At 38.9% G+C, this 23,778-nt stretch overlaps 4 protein-coding genes across 4 annotated transcripts; 2 read left to right on the forward strand and 2 right to left on the reverse strand.

The window, feature by feature from the left end:
- Nucleotides 1–9,643: 9,643 nt before the first annotated feature.
- Nucleotides 9,644–12,289, reverse strand: LOC142629130 (uncharacterized). The gene is made up of 5 exons (XM_075803113.1): nt 11,801–12,289; nt 11,378–11,692; nt 10,514–10,999; nt 10,180–10,318; nt 9,644–10,077 (listed from the first exon to the last, which is right to left on the reverse strand). Exons 1-5 carry the CDS (start codon nt 12,287–12,289, stop codon nt 9,644–9,646), a joined length of 1,863 nt encoding a protein of 620 aa, XP_075659228.1.
- A 115-nt stretch (nt 12,290–12,404) lies between these two features.
- Nucleotides 12,405–13,767, reverse strand: LOC142629131 (uncharacterized). Its single transcript, XM_075803114.1, has 2 exons — nt 13,448–13,767; nt 12,405–13,221 (listed from the first exon to the last, which is right to left on the reverse strand). Exons 1-2 carry the CDS (start codon nt 13,765–13,767, stop codon nt 12,405–12,407), a joined length of 1,137 nt encoding a protein of 378 aa, XP_075659229.1.
- A 2,451-nt stretch (nt 13,768–16,218) lies between these two features.
- LOC142629132 (putative F-box protein At1g47790) lies at nt 16,219–17,496 on the forward strand. The gene has a single exon (XM_075803115.1). It carries the CDS (start codon nt 16,219–16,221, stop codon nt 17,494–17,496), a length of 1,278 nt encoding a protein of 425 aa, XP_075659230.1.
- A 3,015-nt stretch (nt 17,497–20,511) lies between these two features.
- LOC142627566 (uncharacterized) lies at nt 20,512–21,938 on the forward strand. The gene has a single exon (XM_075801441.1). The coding sequence runs from the start codon at nt 20,577–20,579 to the stop codon at nt 21,852–21,854; it is 1,278 nt and encodes a 425-aa protein (XP_075657556.1). The 5' UTR covers nt 20,512–20,576; the 3' UTR covers nt 21,855–21,938.
- The last annotated feature ends 1,840 nt before the right edge of the window (nt 21,939–23,778 follow it).

The following is a 23,778-nucleotide window of genomic DNA, read 5'->3' on the forward strand; positions in this document are numbered from 1 at the left end:
GAGGTTTTGAAGCCATTGAGGTGGGAAGGAAAGTAGGGAATTGGTAGAAGTTACAAAAGTGAGTCTAATTTTAAAAGTTTTATAAGTAGGTTGTTGTGAGAATTTCTTTCTAGTCAATATTTTTACAAGTTTGAATCCCCCTTCAATTAAAGATGTTTGTCATTGGTTTTTCACTTTGTTACTAAATCTATGTGTTAATTTTATTTCTTTCATTATTATTGCTTTTAGATTAGATTTGCTATTATGGTTGAGATAATTGTTTGTACCAATATTTTTGGAATAAATCATAATCTACTTAGTTATTTTAGGGTTAAAATAGAATTCTTTAGTTGACATTTTAAACCTTAGACTTTATAAGTCATAATAATCTAAACCTTTGTCCGTATCAAAAACCACAAACAGAGCAACCTATATAATGGGTGAAAATTTTCCTTGGCACCCATTACTCTCAAATCGCATCATTATGTTTAATAAAAGGAATGAGGAAAGCTCTAGCATAACAATAATAGAAAGTATAAATATTTTGAAGATGGACTTGTAAATATCCTAACTAAAATCATTTGTTCCCACTCGTTATAATGGAATTTACGGATATTTTCGCTTTGTTTGATTCGGCAATGATGTTTTCCAGAAAATGAGTCATTTTTCAAAAAGTAGTTTCTATAAAACTATCTCATTTCCTATGTTTGGTTGCAACTATAAATGAGTTGAAAAAAGTGTCATAAATTCTTTTATTTAACTTGCTGTGAGATAAAGTTGTTTTTCAAAAAAAAAAAAAAAGTAAAAAACAATCTCTAAAAATAAGTCATATTTTTTATGTTGACTAAAGATAATTTTCCTTTGACTTATTTTTTCTAATACTGCCAAATAGTGAAAAACATGAAAAACTATCTTTATATAAGGTTTTCTATTGAAATAAACAGAGCGTTCTATTAGAAATATATATCAAAGAGTAGTTGGCATTGGACTCGTCGAAAATAAAATATTATGACAAGCTTATTTAGTTTCATTATTAACTCTCTGACAACACAAAAATCCATTTTTCAACTCTTAGATAACATAAAAACTAACCCCTCTCTATCTATCCAAGGGATGGAAGGGTTTTCTGTCATCTCTTTCTCTCTCTTGATCTAATGCTCTACCCTCTTTAATGAGGAGAAAAACTCAAACCATCCACGACAAAATGGTGTTGTTTAGGTGTAGTAGGTGCTAAGGAAAATATTCCTCCTACCAAATAAATTGCTCCATTAGTATGTGATTTTTAATAAATATGGATAGTGGGGATTATATTGTCATAACTTATAAAGTGCAGGGTTTAAAATGGTGAAATTAAAAAGTTTAGGATTTAATTTATAATTGAAAATAAACTTTGAGGATATTTTTTGCTTAGATTTTTTCAAAAAATCTCAGATATTTTATTCGACGACAAAATACTTTACTAATTGAGCTAAATATACTATAATAAGTGACATAATATTGAATCTCGTCTACACTAAAAGAAACTCATTGATATCTTGACTTAGTTAAAAGTAATTATCATGACACATATGTCATAAATTCAAATCATATAGCATCTAAAATACTTTTACCCAAAAAAAAAAATTTGTATCTAATAAATAAAAAAATAAGTAAAATCATTGTTACTCAAAATAAATAATTACCAACCTATATTTATAATTTTTGAATATGAATACTGGATAAGGTGTGAATATTCAAGAATAATCAATATCACAATAATTTGTAGTTTTAATATTAGATGGCATTTTCTGGTTCGGTTTTTATGTTTGCAACTTTTGTGACCAAAACAAGTTGGAATTATCACAAAAATGGAAAAATATGATAAAATAATGCGTTAAGTCTAATTTACCAAAAAGAATCAATAAAAAAAAACTTCTCTTCTTCTTAAAAAAAAGCAACTTATATAGTACATAATCAGTTGAACATGTAGTACCAACTTACATGGTACATTATCAGTCAATTTAAGCCTAATGATATTGGAATCTTTAATGATATCTCCTATATACAAGTTTGAATTCCAAAACGGATTCCTAATGATATCCGTAAAAATGCAACTCTAACTCTCACTAAAATATTGTCTAAAAAATAAGACCACTCTTTTGTTAATTTTCAAATTGTTTTATCCACTTATAAATTAAATTCTCAAAATAAAAATTATATATATAATAAAAACACAAGTTTTTTTTTTTTTGCTAAAAAACAAGTCTCATCGTACACGTTTTTTTGCTATAAAAAAAAAGAAGCCTCATCCCCTGTGCTTCGCGCGTGCTATGAAGCTAGTAGTACATAATCAATCAATCAAAACCCAATGATATCAGAATCCTTCATGATATCTCCTGTTTCCAAGTTTGAATTCCAAGTTCTACCTATAGCTTCTAGGAAAAGACTAAGAAATACGTATTTATAATATTTTCACAATAAGTCTTAAATAATATATTGTCATTGATTATTACTAATGAAAATAATTTTAATAATGAGTTTTTATTTTTATTCTTTTTATAAAGAGAGTTTCAATTTAAGACATTTGCTTCTATTGATAGCTTTTTATCATCAAATTAAGTTTACAGTTTTCAATAACAATCAATATCACAATAATTTGCAGTTTTAATATTAGATGGCATTTTCTGGTTTGGTTTTTTTGTTTGCAACTTTTGTGACGAAAACGGGTTGGAATTATCACAAAAATGGAAAAATATGATAAAATAATGAGTTAAGTTCAATTTACCAAAAAGAAGCAAAAAAGAAAAAGAAAAAAAGAAGAAGCAAAATTATTAATTTTCCATTAGTTGAATATGTGGTACCAACTTATATCTATACTACTATTTAAGACGCTTCTCTGTTTGAATTCCTCATTTTTTAGTTCAAAGATGTCCTTGTATCCTTATGTTTAAATAGAGACAAAACTAAAGGACAATCTGGTAAAAATGCAACTATAACTCCCACTAAACATTGCCTAAAAAATAGGATCACTCTTTTGTTAATTTTCAAATTGTTTTATCTACTTATAAATTGGATTTTCAAAATAAAAATTTTATATATAAAATAAAAACATAGGTTTTTTTTTTTTTTGCTAAAAGAAAAAGTCTCATCACACGAGTTTTTTTGCTATAAAAAAACAAAAGCTTCATCACACGCGCTTTGCGCGTGCGGTGAGGCTAGTAGTACATAATCAATCAATCAAAGCTCAATGATATCAGAATCCTTCATGATATCTCTTGTCTACAAGTTTGAATTCCAAGTTCTACCTATAGCTTCTAGGAAAAGATTGAGAAATACATATTTATAATATTTTCACAATAAGTCTTAAATAATATATTGTTATTGATTGTTACTAATGAAAATAATTTTAATAAGGAGTTTTTATTTTTATTTTTTTTACAGAGAGAGTTTCAATTTATGACATTCGCTTCTAATGATAGCTTTTTATCATCAAATTAAGTTTGCAGTTTTCAAGGACAATCAATATCACAATAATTTGCAGTTTTAATATTAGATGGCATTTTCTGGTTCAGTTTTTATGTTTGCAACTTTTGTGACCAAAACGGATTGGAATTATCACAAAAATGAAAAAATATGATAAAATAATGTGTTAAGTTCAATTTACCAAAAAAAATAAAAATAAAAAAATAAAACTTCTCTTCTTCTCAAAAAAAAAAAAAGCAAAATTATTAATGTTCCATCAGTTGAACATGTGGTACCAACATAATCAATCAATCAAAGCCTAATGATATCCGAATCCTTCATGATATCTCCTGTCTGCAAGTTTGAGTTCCAAGTTCTACCTATAACTTCTAGGAAAAGACTAAAAAATATTGTGTAAGGACCAAAAATCATGCGCAAGCACAACAGCTTAAAGGAGGTTTAATAATTCAAGGCTCAAAACAATGAATTTGTAGAGAGGGAATCAAACAACAAAGATTCTGACGTTTTGATAAATTCACCAAGATCAACCATACATTCTCTCAGACTTTTTCTCTCTCAAGAACTAGCCCTCAATGCTCCATTTCTTCCTCTCCTATTTATACTCCTTGCTCTTGTTATCTCATCCCTTCATCTCTCACCTTGCTAGCCTCAGTTGCTGACATTTGTAGTCAGTAATGGAAGGAAGTTTTAGTGCTGTGCCTTGTACTGTTCAGGTCACCTCCACATTAATGCAACAAATAAAGCCGGTGCTCCCTATTTAATGCGGCCAGAAAACTTTGTGCAGAGCATTCAATGCGGCGTTCACAGTTACCTACCCTCAAACCAGATATTTTCAATACCTTTCTAATGCCTCACCGATTTACCTTTTGTATTTCTCTAGGTAATCCCACTTCTCCATCCTTGGATCCTCGGGTCTTTGACTTCCGTCCTCCTTATCATACCTTTTATTCCTTAAGCTTCACCTTTGATCCTCGGGTCCTCGGGTCCTCATAATAGCCCCTTAAAACTTAGGTTATTGATTCCTAATTAATAGCTAAGTTTTAATTTCACAAACGATCTTCCCACGTGCCATTTGCTTTCCCACGTATAAACGTCTTTTCGCTTCCTGTGACACACTCCTGACGCCTCGGAGTCCACGATCGGGCATTTATGGTGTCAGGCGGCTCCCTGTCTCCGCACGTTCTACAGCTCGATCAACATTGTACGGCTCTGATTTTGCGTTCATTTATGAGCGGGAAAATTACCGCGCCCTTTTACCCCTATATAAACAAGACTTGGGTTTGGTTGAGGCTCATTTTTGGCATTTTGAAGGAAAGGAACTTCCCGAGGAGCGGTTTTAAGCATTCACTCAGAGGTGTGTCAGCTTTCTTATTGATTCTTCTTCATTGTTTATTTTTTTCATTATTTCATAAAAATTAATGGGTAGATACGTTAAGTTAGTAAAAATTGATGAGGCAAAGGCAAATTTTAAGGCCCAATACAAAATTCCCGACGATGTTGACATTCAACACTGTGAGGAGGGAGAGTGGCTAGTCTTACCCCGGCCTCCCGAGTCGGTGGTAATTCCCATGATTGCCTTTATTGAAGGTGGGGTGGAAATTCCCATGGGCAGGATAACTCGGGATTTTCTTTTAAACTATAGATTGACCCTTGCCCAATGTTCCCCCAATGTCCTTAGGATTTTAGGATGCGTAGATGCCATTAATCGTAAAATGGGACTAACCTAACCTGGCACGACATAAATTGGGTGTATAACTGCCAAAAAGGAGAGAAAACCAAATATTACATGAAGTGTAGGGTTCCAGCCGTTAGGCTGATCTCCTGCTTGCCTGACTCAAGCAAAGGCATGGACGAGGATTACCTCATTGTCTCGGGGGATTGGTACGATGGATTACACTGCCCTACGCAAGATGGGGTGCCAAGTAGGGTTCCCGATGACCGAAATTATACTCGGGATTATTAGTTATCTTCTTTTACCTTGTACTTCTATATTTTTAATCTTCCTAACAGCACTCGTTCCTCATGGCAGACGGCTACCACACCGCTCCAAACAAGCCTTCGGTCAACGTTCAGGATCTGAACAGAATCCTCCGATCAGAAATATTTCTGCATAGGGATGGACAACTTAGAGCAGCCCACGTTATTCTTGGCTACAAACCTTCCACCAAACGGTTTCAGAGTCCAAAAAACGTATCAGAGCTAAGGATTTATGCTTAGCTCGTATTAACGTAGCAGTACTCGGCTTTCTGTTGCCTTCACCTCCTCTAGAAGGGATCCAAGACACACAGCTTCCAGCACCCTTAGCAGCCTAACTCCTTTACTCTCAAGAACTCCCTACTGTTCCCGAGGACGAGGAAAAAGAGGCAAATCTTGAGCCCCATCATCCCGAAGTAACCGAAAAAGACTTCGAAGTCTTTTATTGCGAGGATGACCCTAGTACTTCGGCCCCTCCTTCCTCAAGTAGCATGGGTTTTTAGGAGAAAGAACTAGACCTCCTTGCCCTGCTGCAAGCCCACGCTGGGGGTTCATCCCCAGTTGTTGCTGTACCCCCCCGTCCTGTAACACCAATGATGACATGCACCCCTCCTCCCGAGACTGGAGACAAGAAGAGGAAGAGAGGTCAAGGGAGTAAGACTACCCTGGAGACCGAGGAGGGAGAAAACCATGATCTGCCCACCAAGGACACCCGGACGGGAAAATGACATGCCAAGAAGCCCACACACACTGGGACTTCTAAAGAAACCAGTGGAGACCAATCCTGAAAGGCTTCAGTTTGGCGGCCCAACTTCACTCTAAGTTCAGGTGGTCCCGTGCTTAATGATGCCAATCTAAGGGACCTGAAGAAAGGTAGCTCGAGCTTAGTGGCTGAATGCTTAGAGAAAGAACTATGCCTTCCTGAGGATATGGTTGAGCTCAAATCCTTCTGTAAAAGAGAAGTCTTCTTATCTCTAAAACAAGACCTAGCCAAGGTATTGTACCATGACTCTATACTAATGCAAATTCACTTTTTAGCAATGTTACTCATATTTTTTGTTTGTTTTTTTTTTTTTTACAATATGCGCACATGCTAGGCCGTCCAAGCTTCCTTTATGGCCGAGGAGTGGGTAGATCACTCTTTGGATTTAGCCAAGAAGGCTGAAAACAACTTGGAGGCCGCTGTGAAAACCCAAGCTAAAGCTGAGCAGAAGCGAAAGGAAACCCTTATCCAATTGTTTGAAGTAGAGAAGGCTCATAAAAACGCAAAATCTGCCCTTCATAGCTACGAGACATAGGCAACTAATGCCCTGGAGGCCCAGAAGCAAGCCTAAAACAGACTAGCTCTCACGGTAGTGGAGTTAAAACAAGTGCAAAAGCAACTAGAGGTTAAAGAAGAGGAGAAAGCTGAGGCCGAGCAAATAGCGTATGATGCCAGTATGAAGAAAGCAGCTGAGAGCCTCACAGCCCAACTAAAAAATGTTGCCCATGCCTTTTGCCTTGAAGTGTGGGGCCAAGCTTTGAATGCCGCGGGAGTACCTACTGAGTCTGAACTTCGAGCCCCAAACCAAGTATATTACCCCTCCGCATTACAATTGGCCTCATTCCTCCTAAGCCCCCTGTGGACTCTAGCTCTATTCCTCCTTCTTTGACAGCCACCCCTGATCCAGATCCTTCCTCTGATACTGTCAAAGGCAAGGAGAAAAAAGGAACCTTGCCACCAACAACTGATGTGATAAGCCTAGAGACTGAAGAGGGCGCGGTTGAGGTTGTGCAATCCAAAAGAAAGAAGAAGGACAAAGACCCAGAGAAAAATGACCCTAAAGAAAAACAACCCGCAGCTTGAGCTTTCAGTCCTATAGGAAACAAAACTTAGAGCTTTTTGGTACCATCTGCTATAGAATGGTTGTGTTTTTTTTTTTAAATCCGTTTTGATATATATGTTATGAACTATTCATAAATATTATCTTCATTATTTCTTTGTTTGATATTTAATCCAAGTGATTCACCAGTTTTATTAGTGTAACAAATATAGTTATACAATTGAACTTAAAGGTTTGGATTCAAGCTAACACTTTAAAAAAATTTGCCATTGCGTTTATTACCCTTAAGTTGGTAGCCCTAGGAGGCAAATAAGGACTAAGAATATTTTAACCTTTAGAAAATGTCGCCATTATGCTAATTTCTCTTATACTTGTAGCCCAAGGAGCCGAACAAGGGCTAAAGTCATCTTAACACTCAAAATGTTTTGTCATCGTGTTAACTTCTCTTAGATTTGTGGCCCGAGGAGCCAAACAAGGCTAAGGTAAGCTTAACACTTAAAAACGCTTTGTCATCGTGGTAATTTCTCTTAGACTTGTGTCCCGAGGAGCCAAACAAGGCTAAGGTCAGCTTAACACTTAAAACGCTTTGTCATCGTGTTAATTTCACTTAGACTTGTGGCCCGAGGAGCAGAATAAGGCTAAGGTCAGCTTAACACTTAGAACGTTTTGTCATGGTGTTAATTTCTCTTAGACTTGTGGCCCGAGGAGCCGAACAAGGCTAAGGTCAGCTTAACACTTAGAACGCTTTGTCATCATGTTAATTTCACTTAGACTTGTGGCCCGAGGAGCTGAACAAGGCTAAGGTCAGCTTAACACTTAGAATGCTTTGTCATGGTGTTAATTTCTCTTAGGCTTGTGGCCCGAGGAGCCAAACAAGGCTAAGGTTAGCTTAACACTTAGAACGCTTTGTCATCATGTTAATTTCACTTAGACTTGTGGCCCGAGGAGCTGAACAAGGCTAAGGTCAACTTAACACTTAGAACGCTTTGTCATGGTGTTAATTTCTCTTAGACTTGTGGCCCAAGGAGCCGAACAAGGCTAAGGTCAGCTTAACACTTAAAAAGTATTTGTTGCCATAATAATTATGCCAGTAAGAAAGCGTAGACTAATAAAACAAAATAAGCCCACAACTTATACAAAAGGAGGCCCTTTATTTAATAATAATAACGTCGTAAATTGTTTACATTCTAGGGGCGAAAGACTGTTTTTCCATCTAAATCCTCCAAGCGATAAGCCCCAATACCTGCTACAGACGTGATTCTATACGGTCTTTCCTAGTTAGGCCCTAGTTTACCCCAGGCAGGATTCTTTGCTGTTCCCACTACTTTTCTCAAAACCAAATCCCCAGGCACTAAGGGCCTCGGTTTCACCCCCTTATCATAGGTTTGTTTAAGCTTTTATTGATAATTGGCCATCTTCACGTTGGCTACTTCTCGTCTTTCTTCAATAGTATCAAGATTGTCGAGCAGCCTGTGATGATTTCCCACAACACTATACTATTCAGATCTCAAAGTTGGGAAACTGGACTCTAAAGGGATTATTGCTTCCATTTCGTATGTCATTGAAAAGGGTGTCTCGCCAGTTGACCTATGGGGAGTAGTGCGATAAGTCCACAATACACGAGGCAACTCCTCTACCCATCTACCTTTAGCATCATCTAACCTCTTCTTCAACTCAGCCAAAATGAATTTATTGGTGGCCTCGGCTTGACCATTTCCTTGAGGGTAAGCCGGTGTTGAATACCCATTCCTTATTCCCAGATCCCCATACTACCTTCGAAAAGCTTTACTGTCAAACTGAAGTCCATTATCAGAGATCAAAGTATGCGGGACTCCAAAGCGGGTAACAATATTCTTCCAAATGAACCTCTTAGCATTTGCGTCCCTAATGTTAGCTAGTGGTTCAGCTTCTACCCACTTAGTAAAGTAATCAGTGCTGATGAGGAGCCACCTTCTATTACCAATCACCCGAGGGAACGGTCCGACAATATCCAAGCCTTATTTAGCAAACGACCATGGACTGGATAATGGATTTAAGATTCCCCCTGGTTGATGAATATTCGGTGCAAACCTTTGACACTGGTCACATTTCTTTGCGTACTCCTGGGAAGCTTTTTGCATATTTGGCTACCAATACCCCTGAGTTATGGCCCTATGAGCTAAAGACCTCCCCCCAGTGTGACTTCCACATATTCCCTCATGCAATTCTTCCAATATAGGCTCAATGGCTTTAGGATGTACGCACAATAGATATGGTCCCAAGTAAGAACGTTTGTACAACTTCTGCTCCTCGGAAATCCAATAATGGGGAGCACTTCTCCGTACCTTTTCTACTTCTAATTTGTCTTCGGGTAATAAACCATGTTTTAAAAAGGCAACAATCGGATCCATTCAACTCGGTCCCACCTAAATGCTATGAATCCCGACTGTCGGGATGCCAGCAAGACTGGAACTCATCAAATCCTCCACCATCACCGTTTGCGGAAGCTTCGATCCCAAGGACGTGGCTAGCATGGCTAATGAATCAGCATGGGCATTCTGTCCTCTAGGAATTTGTCTCACTTTAAAATTTTTAAACATGCTTAACACCCCTTTCACTCTGTTGAGATATCTCTTCATTCTCTCATCTCTAGCCTCAAACTCCCCATTGACTTGTCCAACAACTAATCTCGAATCACAATAGAATTCAACCACTTCTCCCCCCAAGTGCCTAACCATTTGAGCGCCTGTCAAAAGAGCCTCATGCTCGGCCTCGTTGTTAGTGGCCACAAATCCCAACCGTAATGACTTTTCCATGATTAACTTCTTAGGAGTAATCAACACAATCCCAATTCCTGCCCCTTTTCAGTTAGAAGCCCCATTCGTGTAAACTTCCCAGGGGAGAAACTTAACGGGCCCAATAGACATCACTGTGAGTATGACCTCTTCTTACTTAATGCTACCCTCCATAAACTCTGCCACAAAATCAACGAGAACCTGTCCCTTGATAGCTGTCCAAGGCATATACTTAACATCATAGGCTCTAAGCCTCGTTCCCCACTTTGCCACCCGGCCAGTGTAATCTGACTTCCTCATGAGAGCCTGTAAAGGCAATTAGGTAAGTACTACTACCGTGTGGGCTTGAAAGTAATGGGAAAACTTTCTTGTTGCATGCACGATGGCTAGTATAGCCTTTTCCAAAGGTAAATACCGTTTTTCCGCTTCTTGCAAAGATTTACTAATGTAATACACCGGCTTTTGAATTCCATCATCATTCCATACAAGGACAAGACTTACAGCATAATCCGTGATTGCCAAATAGGCATATAACACCTCTTCCTTTTCCGGTCTAGATAATATCGGCGGATTCGCCAAATATTGCTTTAGGTCCTCAAAGGCCAGGTCACATTCATCAGTCCATTGAAAGTCTCTCCATTTATGCAAAAGGTGATAAAAAGGTCGACACCTGTCCCCAGATCGAGAAATGAACCGATTTAATGCCGTCGTCATACCAGTCAGCCTCTGCACCTCCTTAGGATTCCGAGGAGGATGCAATCCCATGATAGCTTTAATCTGGTTAGGGTTAACTTCAATTCCCTGATGCGTTATTATATACCCAAGAAACTTTCCTGAACTTACTCCAAAAGAGCACTTGGAAGCATTTAGACGCAGTTTGTGCTTCCTAAGGACCGAGAAGGCTTCTTCCAAATCCAATAAATGATCTTCTACCCTTTTGCTTTTAATCACCATGTCATCAATATCTGCTTCCATGTTACGCCCCAACTGCAATTCAAACATTATAGTCACCATTCGTTAATAAGTGGATCCTGCATTCTTGAGACCAAAAGGCATTACTCGATAATGATAATTGCCATTAGGAGCACGAAAAGTTGTTTTCTCCTAATCAGCCAATGATAAAGGTATTTGATGATACCCCTGAAAAGCGTCCAGGAAGCTCATCCGAGGATGCCCCACAGTTGCATCTACTAATTGATCAATTCTCGGTATGGGGAAAGGATCCTTTGGGCATACCTTGTTCAGATCAGTGAAATCCACACAAACTCTCCACTTCCCGTTCTTCTTTTTAACCACAACAGTGTTAGCAAGCCATTCAAGATAAAAGATCTCTTTAATTGCCCCAGCTTGCTTTAACTTACTGACCTCTTCCTTTACAGCCTCGGCATGCTCCTGAGACGCACGTCGGGGAGGCTGTCTGCGGGGCATTGCCTCGGGGTTAACATTCAGCTGGTGGCAAATAAACTTTGGGTCAATTCCCGAGACATCATACATCGTGCAGGCAAAAACATCAATGTTAGCCTTCAGGAACTTAAATAGTTCCACCTTTTCAAATGCAGGCAGCTGGGATCCCACTTGGAAATATCTCTCCTTATCCTCCCCTATAAATACCCTGTTAAGCTCTTTAGCTAAATCTCTATCCAAATCGGCACCCAGCCCCAGGGCAGGTTTCTTTAATTGCTACAGAGTTTTCTAAGTTGCCCCCATTTCCGAATTCTCAGTTGTTCTAATAATCGCAGACATTACACACTGCCTGGGTACGGACTGACTACCATGTAACACTCCCACCCTTTCCCGGATGGGATACTTAAACTTTACGTGCAAAGTTGATGAAACCGCCCCCATTGCATGGAGCCATGGCCTAGCCAATATAGCCGTGTAGGGTGAATATGCCTTTACTACTATGAAGTTAACTTGGACTTCTTCGTCCTCAACCTGCACAGGCAACCTAATTATTCCCTGCGGAATCACCGGCTTCCCATCAAAGCCCACTAACAGTGAGTCATATTTTTCCAGGTCCTCAACTTTCAGATTTAAACCATTAAATAAATCAGGGTACATAATTTCCGCCCCACTTCCATCATCCACCAAGACTTGTTTCACGTCATATCCCCTGATCCGAATAGTTACTACCAAAGCATCATCATGCGGTTGGCATGTCCCTTCCTTATCTTCCTCCGAAAAACCCAATATCGGAGTTTCCGATAACTTCATCCTTTTAGCTAGTTGATTGCCCCCTTCCACGGCTTCATCTCCAAAACCACCCTGCACGGACATGACCCCGAGAAGGCTCCTCGGACCCTTTCCTCGGCTTTGTCAAAATGACATTAATGGTGCCCAATGCTAGTCGGGGAGTATAACCACGACAGGTTCCCATCCCTTGGTGCCCAAATTACCTTTCCGGCCGAGATAAGAAATGATTGAGCTTCCCCACCCTGGCTAACTGGTTCAAATGATCACGCAACGTCCTACATTCTTCTGTGGTGTGTCCTTTGTCCTGATGATAATGACAATGAAGACTTTGGTTTCTTAAGGATGCATCTCCACTCATTTTATTAGGCAATCTAAAATAAGGTTCATTCCGTATCTTCTCCAATATTTGGTGTACTGGTTCCTTGAACAGTGAATTAACCAAAGGGGTCCCGACTGGCAATAAATGACTTGGGAAATCTCGCCTAGGACGATTACCTTGATACCCCACCCCCCGATGATCTTTCCTCTCCGGAAACATTTTTCCTTTTCCTTTGCCTTGAATTTGATCCTCCTCAACCCGTTTATACTTGTCTATACGATCCATAAGCTGGCGCATATTTAAAGCCGCTTTCATTATTAATGACTTCCTCAGGCCGTGTTCAGTAGGGAGCCCCACCTTAAATGTCCTTACCACCACATCCTCAACATCTCTATCAATTTCATTATAGGTTTCCCAGTACCGATCTGAATAAGTTTTAAGAGTCTCTCCTTCCCTCATCATCATAGATAGCAATGCATCCAAAGGCTTAGGGACCCTACTACATGTTATGAACCGAGCTCCAAATGCCCTTGTCAGCTCTTCGAAGGACCCTAAGGATCCTTCCTCCAAAGCATCAAACCATCGCATGGCCACTGGTCCAAGGCTGGAAGGAAAAACATTACACATCAACGCTTCATTGTTCGAATGAACTGCCATCTTCTGATTAAAATGACTAACGTGTTCCACAGGATCAGTCCTGCCATTATAAATGGTAAATACAGGTTGAGAAAACCTGTGGCGGAGCTTTGCTTTGTTTATTCGCGTTACGAAAGGGGATTTAGAGATTTGCCTCAAAGCTTTACTCATAGCATCATTTCCCGTGCCCTGATACGACCATTCCCCAACTCGTTTCCCCTCCCCCCCCCCCTTTCTTTACTTTACCCCGAGAAGAAGGAACAAAACGAGACTCACTAGGAAGGGACTTAGACGCCTGATGATCATTCCCCTCTTGTCTTTCTTCAGAACTATCACTGGACGAATAAGATATGCTCCGCCTATCACGCTTCCTTTGCTTCAGCCTTTTGCACATATAGTCTATCTCTGATTGCACCTTTTGCAACTCATCATCATGAGAGACGTGACCCCCAGCATGTGACCGTCTTCTTCCTGCACAATCACTATGATACGATTCCCCCACCACACTTGGGGTGCGCTGCCTACCGTTTCTGCGTTGCATGCTTATGGATTGATTCTCCCTTTGTGAATCAACTGATTCTTCCTTTTCCTGACTTGCCTCCGCCATCTATCCCCAAACCAGAACGTCACTATTTATTGTTCCCACAGACGATGCCAATTGTAAGGACCAAAAATCATGCACAAGCTCAACAGCTTCAAGGAGGTCTAATAATTCAAGGCCCAAAACAATGAATTTGTAGAAAGGGAATCAAACAACAAAAATTCTGATGTTCTGATAAATTCACCAAGATCAACCATACATTCTCTCAGACTTTTTCTCTCTCAAGAACTGGCCCTCAATGCTTCATTTCTTCCTCTCCTATTTATACTCCTTGCTCTTGCTATCTCATCCCTTCATCTCTCACCTTGCTAGCCTCAGTTGCTGACATTTGTCCACTCATTTGTAGTCGGTAATGGAAGGAAGTTCTAGTGCTGTGCCTTATACTGTTCAAGTCACCTCCACATTAATGCAACAGATAAAGCTGGTGCTCCCTATTTAATGCGGTCAGAAAGCTTTGTGCAGAGCATTTAATGCAGCGTTCACAGTTACCTACCCTCAAACCAGATATTTTCAATACCTTTCTAATGCCTCACCGATTTACCCTTTGTATTTCTCCAGGTAATCCCACTTCTCCATTCTCGGATCCTTGGGTCTTTGACTTCCGTCCTCCTTATCATACCTTTTATTCCTTAAGCTTCACCTTTGATCCTCGGGTCCTCACATATTGTATTTATAATATTTTTACAACAAGCCTTAAATAATATATTGTTATTGATTATTACTAATGAAAATAATTTTAATAATGAGTTTTTATTTTTTTTTTTTTTATAGAAAGTTTCAATTTATGGCATTTGCTTCTAATTGACACTCACTTTTAATAGTGAGAATTTAAATTAAAACAAAAACAACATATCACTTAAAATTTATTATAAAAATGTTATTAGCTTATCTCGAAAAAAAGAATACTACCATGATCTAATAATGGTTAAAAAGTTCATTGTTAGAGTGAAAATGTTTGGATAAAATTGGTGGTCCAACCATCCAAGTCAATATGCCATCCACAGTCCACTGATCACAATGTAGTAGATCACCTAGATAAAAACACAAGTTGTGCTAAGACTACAAAAAATGCCACAATTTTGTGCTACTACTCGTCACGAAACGACGAGTTGTGATGGTAAAGAAGTATCTGTGGGCAATGTGAGGGCATGTGTGGGTTACCCTTTCATTTTCCTAAAAAGACACTTTTAGTTTCAACAACTTTTGTCTTTGCATGTGATGACCTGAATGGAAGCATCAGCAAATGACACACGTCCAAGTCCTACCTTGGAAAGCATTTTCATTATATATGACTGACTAAATTTCGTCACCCACTCAATATCATCCCCACCCTTAACACCACCTCTTCCCTTCATACATATTTGTGCTATATATAGGCTATACACATATGCCTTAGCTCAAACCTCATCAAAGTGAAGGGAATAAGGTTGCACATGTTCTTACTCAACATGCTAGGAATACTTTAGATGATGATGTGTATTAGATGGAGGATTCTCCTCCACCAACTTTGGAAGCCTTGAATCAGAATGTTCTATTATTATGATTAAATGAATGAATGTTCCTTTCTCAAAAAAAAAAAAAAAAAAAAACTTTAGTAATAGGTGATTCACGACATGGCTGCGTAATTTACCTTAGTAAAAATATTTTACTTCAAAAGAAGTAATTCTACTCAATTCTTTTGACGCATTCAGAATCTCAGATATCTATTTCTCAACAAAAAAAAAAAAAAAGAATCTCAGATATCTAACGAGTGAAAAATAAATCTAGCTGGCAAACTTATAATGTCATCGGGTCATCAAATCTACTAAAAAAACTTTGACTTGCTTAGCAAACTTCATGACTAACAAAAAATTCCACTTCACAGCACACGAGTCTCGTCTTTTTCAATCTTTTATTTATTTATTTTTGCATAAACGTGTTAAGCGGAACCGCCAAGAATTTCCCCACGAAAGTGTTTCAGCAAGTTGAAAAGGAAAAAACCGTTAACAATCTACAACTTCTTTTCCTTGGCCGCACAGAGAAAACAAAAACCAAATGGGTAGTATTAGAAAATTGAGGTATTTTAAGTGATGAGTAATGAGTGACGAAAATTGAGTGAGAAGTGATGAATGAAAAAAAAAAAAAAAAAAAATTCCAAACAGCCCCTTATAATGTCATCGGTTCATCAAATCTACTAAAATTTTTTGACTTGCTTAGCAAACTTCATGACTGACATTCATTCTGTCAACACTCTGACTCAACACATAAGCTATTTTGTCTTGTTTCAAAAAAAAAAAAAAAAACACCCTTTCACAGCACATGGGTCTCGTCTTTTTCAATCTTTTATTTATTTATTTTTGCATAAACGGGGAATTTCCCAAGAAAGTGTTTGAGCAAGTTAAAAGGTAAAAACCCTAAACAATCTACAACTTATTATTTTCCTTGGCCGCACAGAGACAGAGACAGAGGAAAGGAATGATGCCTCTTTTCTTAGGTTGGAGATGTAGTAGGGCTTTGTTGAAGTTGAACACCGCCACCACAGCCGCTACTGCAACCTCCCTCCTAAATCTAATCCGGCACAACAGTTCCTTCCCCAGCAGCCAGCATCATGATCATGATCATGATCATGGTGTAAGTAGCACTCCTGCTAGTACTGAAAAATGTTATTGTCCCAACAACCTCAACGGCCGAATCCTGATATTGGCCAAAAAAGAAAATGAAAAAGAGCAATTTTTCTATTCTGCAGAGATCCACGAAGGAGGCAACGTAGGACCTGCAACTCTCGTCGCCACAGTCCCTTTAAAAAGAGAAATCAGCCTGTGTGATGAATTTAATATCCCTCAACTCGTCAACGGATTGTTATGCTTTCGCGATTGTAACGATATAGTGATCTTTAATCCCAGCACCGGGCACTTTTTCTCTCTTCCACCTCAACATCACACTTCCACCAGGTTAACCGGTTTCACCTTTGCTGATAATTTGTCCAACCAATTCAAGGTCCTCAACATCGATCTTGAATATGACTCAAACCTCCGCATCTGGGCTCTGAAGCAGAGGGAAAGGGTGCCTTGTAGCATTTACTCGTTCGGCGATGGCGATGGCAATGGCAATGATGTCAATAATAATTGGAGACCTATACAGCCTCAAATACCAGGTGATGATCATTCGGATACACTTGCTTTCCTTGATTTCCATAGAAACTGTACTGATATAACTAGTGTTTCTGTTAATGGCGCAATGCATTGGAATGTCGGTTTGTTTGACTCTAAGAGTCCTCAACCGGTTCGCGATTTTTATGACAATCCTAAACGAAATATAATGGCTTTTGATCCCCAGGAGGAGAGTTTTAAACTCATTCCTCTGCCAGCTGACGATAAAGGTAAACCCATCCGTCGATCTCTTTCTGTGTCTTGTGGACGCTTGTGTATTCAGCAGAACTATTCTGACAAGATAGATCTTTGGATATTGGAGGACTACCACAATCACAAGTGGGTTAAGCAAACTTTTAATTTTCCTTTTGCATTGAATCCTGACTCTGCTTTTCGAGCCATCAACACTAACACCGGTGAGGTCTTATTGGAAATTAAGGAGCCGAAGGTGTCGTTGCTCTATTATCATAAAGAGACAGGAATTTTTAAGAGGCTTGAGATCGAGGGATTGCCTCAATGGGTGGCGGAACTACCTTGCTTTGGCTATGTTTTTGGAAGTTTTCCTCGCCGTGTTTTATTGATCGACGACTTTTTTACGTTTCTATGATGAAAGGAGAGATATAGGGAGAGTGAGATAGGGAAAGTTTCCAAGTTAGGGGGGTGTTCAACCAAAAACAACTAGTAAGATGAGTTGAATCAATGGTTAAACTAATGGGAATTTGATGAACTTTTTTTTTATTAGTAAAATTTGATGTATTAGGATCATGTTTGTTTTTATTATTATTTTCGTTTAGCTTCTGTTTTGATGCAATTGCATTAGATAATCATATGCTTGTCTTTAAATTATAATATAATATAAAGCAATCTGTGCATCAAAAAAATATAAAGCAATCTTGCATTACTTCATCTGGAGCACCGAGTTATAATTATTTTGAAACTGAACCTTTTTTGTTTTCACATACAATTTTTGCAGTATTCTGATAAATAGCAGTTCTCTGTTTTAAGGGGTTTGAACTTTGAAGAGCTCCTCTGTTTAAGCTTTTCCTACTGGACATAGTGAAATGTGTGAGGGAGGTTAGAAAAGATAGAAATTGTTTAGTGCATGTTCAGTTGTATGCATACCCAAGTTTTCTAGCCTAACAGGTGGCTCTTGTTCCTTGTGATGCTGGAATGTTGGAATTTTCATCTCTGCTGCTTTGAAATTATTAAACGTCCTTGAGGAGTTTCTTCCTACAGCATATTGAACATCCAAATATCAATTATTTCGGACAACAAAACTATAAAAAAAAAAAAAATAAATAAAGAAATCAATTCTACTTAATGTCCAAAAAAAAGGAAAAAAGGCTACAACTACCAGATTAATTAATTCCAATTACATCCTTGAGTGTCACTTTTTCAGCGTGTCAAATTTACCATGAAACATCTTGCCTCAAATTCATTTAAGATTAATATTCAGTGCGAGTCAGTTTCTTTGTTTTCTCGTTCATTTAGACTTATGCAGACTAATATAGAATTTTTTTTTTTTTTTTTTTTTGGGGTTAAAATACGAAACTTCATTTAAAGCTAAACACAACCATCAGTTACAGAGCATACTTTGTTTACATACAGTCCAGCAGAGTCCTCAACTAATATATTTCTAATGTCCATAGGCGAACAATCAAAGGAAATAAAATCAACATCCTGATCCGTGCTCATCCTAGCTAGCATATCCGCACAACGATTAGCTTGACCGCAGCAATGCTTAAATTGAATTCGACGAAACCGACACACCAACTGCCTGCAATCGTCCAAAATAGGTGAAACAACATTATTGTGATAGTTTGGATTGAGGAGGCTGTCCACAACAGCTTTAGCATCCAGTTCGACTAAAAGGGATGAAATATTTAAATTGCAGCATAACATAAGTCCCTCTCTCAGCCCCCATAGTTCAGCTACAAAGCTAGTAGATATTCCTATACGCTTAGAAAAACTAGCAAGCCATCTACCATTCTCATCCCTAACCACTCCATCACAACCAGCCAAACCCGGGTTCCCCTTTGCAGCCCTATCAGTGTTTAATTTTGCCCATCCTCCCTGAGGTCTCTCCCATCTTACTCTCTTGATGATGTTGCGTGTCAGGCCTCTAGGAGATGGGGCACAGAACATGAACTCCACCGCTTGATTAACTATCTCCATAGCCAACTTTGGGTTTTGATTCTTCCTATTAAACACAACTATTTCTGCTCTTCCATATATTCCAAACAGCAAAAGAAAAGGTCATTTCCCAAGGAAGGTGCCTAGCAGCATAATTGTTACTCGAATTCCCATTGTTACTTAGCCAATCCTGCAAGTTTGATAGCCAGAAATCATGGTTTGAAGGCTAAACTCCCAGCTGTCTCCATACATTCTTAACCTGTGCACAATCCCGTAGAGCATGCAATGTCGTTTTCAGCTTCTTGTTGACAAACGGGGCAGCAATCATCATTAATCATTCCCCTTCGCATAAGGCAAGTCTTCACACCAATGCTCTCATGAGCACACTGCCATAAGAAAGTTTTGATGCGAGGTAAAGTCATCAATTTCCAAATCCAACTTGCAGAGAATACCACATTCGTATCAATCCCCATGGCAAGTTTATAAGCACTTTTTAAGTCAAAATCCCCTCTAGGATTATTTACCAAGGCTAGCTTATCACTTCCCCTTCCTATTAAGGGCATCGGGGTTGCTTGGAGCATCAATTTAATTTCTAGAGGAAAAACAAAAGGCATTCGGTCCCAATCTCATCCTGTATCAAGTATGACATCCTTTACTTCCCAACTAGGAGCTTCTCGGGCAAGAGGGCCTTCAATGAGCTGCCGAATAGGACCCATCTTTGTTCAATTACCATACCAAAAATTCAGCTTACTATCCCTTCCCACCATCCACATGCTACCTTTGGTGAAAACCTCCCTACCTTTTTTAATGGCTGCCCAAACACGAGAGCAAGGAAGCCTATCAGCGTTAGGAGTATTTACCCTTCTGTTATTACAATATTTGGCTCTTAATACTTTAGCCCAAGGGGCTTCTTTTTCAGTGCTTAATCTTCAATTCAGCTTTGATGAAAGGGCAATATTCTTTCCCTTTGCCGTTTGCAGTCTAACACCACCTTTCTCCTTAGTCTTCGTCACCTTTTGCCACCCAATCCAATGGATCCTCCTGGCCGTCTCCGAAGAACCCCAAAGGAAATTCCGATTAACCCAATCTAGACCATCAAGAATTTTCTCCGGAAGATGAGCACATTGCATCACATAGAATGGGATAGTCGCTGAGGAGGCTTGAATGAGAACAGCTCGCCAGCCAAAGATAACAAATTCCAGTTAGCATATGGCATTTTTAATATTCTTGATAAGAATGCTCTTATAATGTCACCCCATCATCAAATCTACTAAAATTTTTTTGACTTGCTTAGCAAACTTCAAGACTGACATTCAATCTGTCAACACTCTGACTCAACACATAAGCTATTTTGTCTTGTTTCAAAAAAAAAAAAAAAAATCCCCTTCACAGCACAGGAGTCTCGTCTTTTTCAATTATTTATTTTTGCATAAACGGTTTAAGCGGAACCGCCAAGAATTTTCCCCAAGAAAGTGTTTGCGCAAAGTTAAAAGGAAAAAACCCTAAACAATCTACAACTTATTTTCCTTGGCCACACAGAGACAGAGGAAAGGAATGATGCCTCTTTTCTTAGGTTGGAGATGTAGTAGGGCTTTGTTGAAGTTGAACACCGCCACCACAGCCGCTACTGCAACCTCCCTCCTAAATCTAATCCGGCACAACAGTTCCTTCCCCAGCAGCCAGCATCATGATCATGAGCCAGCCATGTCCTTGATGCGTTTCAGAAGCTCTTGCCGATCTTTGCACCTTCGTGAACTATGCACATCCACATCCGACCACACCCACCTCCTCATCTCGACTTTTAACACACAGACATCTAACCAACACTTCTTCTCCATCCCAATATTCCACCTACCAAAACTATTCCACCCACCAAAACTCTCTCTTGGCTCCCTCACTCCACTTTTCACACTCCCTTCCCATCCCTTCGGTCTCACCTCTTCTCAATATCTCAACCCTTTTTTTCTCCTTCACCACGCTGACTATCCCCATTATGATCACACTCCTATTCTCACCTATAACCCCACCACCCAACAAACTCTCACTCTTCCCCTTGATCCCCCACTCCCTGCTGCAACCACAACTACTTGGAATGTTAGGACCCATTTTGGCTTCGACCCTTCGACCAAACACCACAAAGTCCTCCGTGTTAAATGGACTGAACCTATTCCACGGTCGATCCCTAAAGTTATTAATATGGTGTTCACGGTTCTGACACTGGACAGCAACGGTTCAGCTTCGGGGTCTTGGAGAAGGATAAACCCTGTGCTGCCTTTTGATCCAAAAAAGTATGTTAATGGTGGGGAAAGTGTTTGTGTCAATGGTGCAATACATTGGTTAACCAGATATGGAGATTCCATTGTGGCATTTGATCTTAAAGATGAGAAATTTAGACTAATTCCACTTCCCCCTGACTATAAAGATTTGAACTGTGGCTCGTTCCGTTTCCAATTTGAACGGCTATTTGAGTTTGGCGGGTGCTTGGCTTTGATCTCTGAGAACGCTACCCTGCATAATTTCACATTGGAGCTGTGGATTCTAGAGGATTACAACAATCATGTGTGGGTTAAGGAGAGTATATTCTTTCCATTCAGATGGCAGAAGCCATCCCTACGGGTGAGATATTGCTTAAGCCGCTCTCCTTGGATAAGAGCGCTACTGCGTGGGTGCTATTCTATTATATGGAGGGACAAAGTTTCAAGAAAATTGATATCACTGGCTTGCCTGAATGGGTTTATTCGAGTGGTACTCGAATTATCAGAACCATTTCTGTTTATGGGGGGGGTAAGTGAAGGTCAAAATCTAGATTTGCAAGAGGGCATCAAAGAGTAGAATATGGTACTCTCTTTTTTGTGGCTGTTGTGAAATGCCTTTCTAAATGTTTAATGTAAAGCGCGTAGTTATTGTGTTTTCGGAGATGAGTTCTTGTTTTGATTTAGTATAGCTTAAAACTAGTTTAGCTATCTCTAGTTCGTTAATGTTGTCAGTGAAACATCATGACGCTTTGCTTTGGATGCATTACTTTTAGCTGGAACTTCTTCGTTTGGCTTACTAAACTCATAATTAAGAGGCGGAATTTGGAGCAGGATTTGTAGAGGTAAAATTTCGCCTACAAATGTCAAATCCCACCTAAAAGAGGCATTCTTTTCCTTATTACAAGACTCAACAATCTAACTCCTTCCACTCTCTAAATTCACATGCCTCAAACCCATTGTATGTATGTCACCGTCAACAGCATCACAAATCAACCATGCCTCAAACTCCACTATATTCACATGGCTTGGCACATTTTGATGTTGACGAGTGTCTGGAGGTTGATGACAATGGGGGAGTCGAATCTGGAGTGGTAAGAAGTAGTTGATTTTGGTTAGCAAGTTGGACTGGGAGAGAGCACTTTGAGGACGAGTCCATTCTCACTGAGATGGATGATGTCCTGCTTTCTTTATCACTGGTGATTCTTGGCATTATTATCTAACTACACCATCAAATCCAACGTAGTCTGATAATTGCTATTGCATACAAGTATTGTATATTTTGTAAGGTTATATTATTTAATACATAAAACTATACACTATAATTATTGCGAAGCATAAAACCTTGTTCTATTTTAATGCTGCCTTCAACCCCAAAATCACCACACTCCAGTAGAAACAATATAACTAATATATATCCCTTGTATTCCCATATAAAAGTTTTAGTTCCTACATGACTTGAAAGTTAATTTAGACGTACATCTAACAAAGTCATCTAATAATTTATTTGGTAACATTATTCTTGTTCATGTTCGCTTGATCAATTGAGCAACAACACCTTTATGGTTGAGGAGGTACATTATTTCCTGCTTCGTCAACTAATGATGACGTGCAACCAAGAAATAGTGCTTGTTGAGGATGCTGATATGAGAAGATAAGCAAGTGTAAGCCAGAAATTCTATCCAAGAGTCAAACTCAAATGGTTCAAAACATGAGGCTATGCACAGATGCACGTATACACAGCTTAGCAGTAAAACTAAGCACTAGGAGTCACATATTATCTTGGAGAACAAGGGAAAAAAATAATCAAGAAATCTACAACTGGAATTCATCAACAAAACAGATATCTAAAGTCAATAATCCTCCACCTGAGAAATGCCACAAACCACTGCCAAGGATTTGCTTCCACATGAGATTTTAAACCTTTTTCAATACATTAATGGTCATGAAGTTGCTGAACTGCATTGGAAAAAAATGCTAGATACTTTCACTAACTCTAGGAAAGGGAAATTTGTCAACTGCATTTCAACTTTTAATATTAATAGTTGGGCACATGGATTCTGCTGCGGGTTTACATTGATAACTTCAGAATTCTGTGCAAGCCGTTCTTGTGGTTCCAAAGTGGGACTAGGTGCCAAGTTCTTGAGTTTTGGACATAGATAGAGAGCATGGGTGACATCCTCCTGGTGAGTTTGGCAAATATCACGCTTGTCATTGATGATAACCTGGCTTCGAACAAAGTTCGTCTTTGAAGGTAAAGAATTTCTACACGCTCAACAGGCCAGAATTTTGACTTTACCAGGAACATTCAAGCACCAAATAGTCTGTTTTTTCTTTTGCGGATTATTCTAGGGGCTTCCCTTCAATAAATCCCATTTTACCAAAGAAAAAAAAAATTCCACAAAAGTTTCTGCCAAAGCTCCACATTTACCTAACAATGGGATTCAATATCTAGCACAAGAATCATCGAATTATATGAGTGTAAAGTGCAAACTTGCAAGACA

The sequence above is a fragment of the Castanea sativa genome, chromosome 3 (assembly GCF_040712315.1).
Source record: "Castanea sativa cultivar Marrone di Chiusa Pesio chromosome 3, ASM4071231v1".
Lineage (NCBI taxonomy): Eukaryota > Viridiplantae > Streptophyta > Magnoliopsida > Fagales > Fagaceae > Castanea > Castanea sativa.

What these genes read in the sequence shown, in the direction of transcription:
- LOC142629130 (XM_075803113.1), bottom strand. Translation starts at nt 12,289, where the DNA reads ATGTCCGTGCAGGGTGGTTTTGGAGATGAAGCCGTGGAAGGGGGCAAT. An exon ending in TGGCAATCACGGATTATGCT is followed by an intron (nt 10,319 to 10,513) that starts GTAAGTCTTGTC and finishes TTGCCTTTACAG; the next exon opens with GCTCTCATGAGGAAGTCAGA. An exon ending in TGTGGCAGAGTTTATGGAGG is followed by an intron (nt 10,078 to 10,179) that starts GTAGCATTAAGT and finishes CTAACTGAAAAG; the next exon opens with GGGCAGGAATTGGGATTGTG.
- LOC142629131 (XM_075803114.1), bottom strand. Translation starts at nt 13,767, where the DNA reads ATGGCGGAGGCAAGTCAGGAAAAGGAAGAATCAGTTGATTCACAAAGG. An exon ending in AATGATCATCAGGCGTCTAA is followed by an intron (nt 13,222 to 13,447) that starts GTCCCTTCCTAG and finishes TTATAATGGCAG; the next exon opens with GACTGATCCTGTGGAACACG.
- LOC142629132 (XM_075803115.1), top strand. Translation starts at nt 16,219, where the DNA reads ATGCCTCTTTTCTTAGGTTGGAGATGTAGTAGGGCTTTGTTGAAGTTG.
- LOC142627566 (XM_075801441.1), top strand. Translation starts at nt 20,577, where the DNA reads ATGATGCCTCTTTTCTTAGGTTGGAGATGTAGTAGGGCTTTGTTGAAG.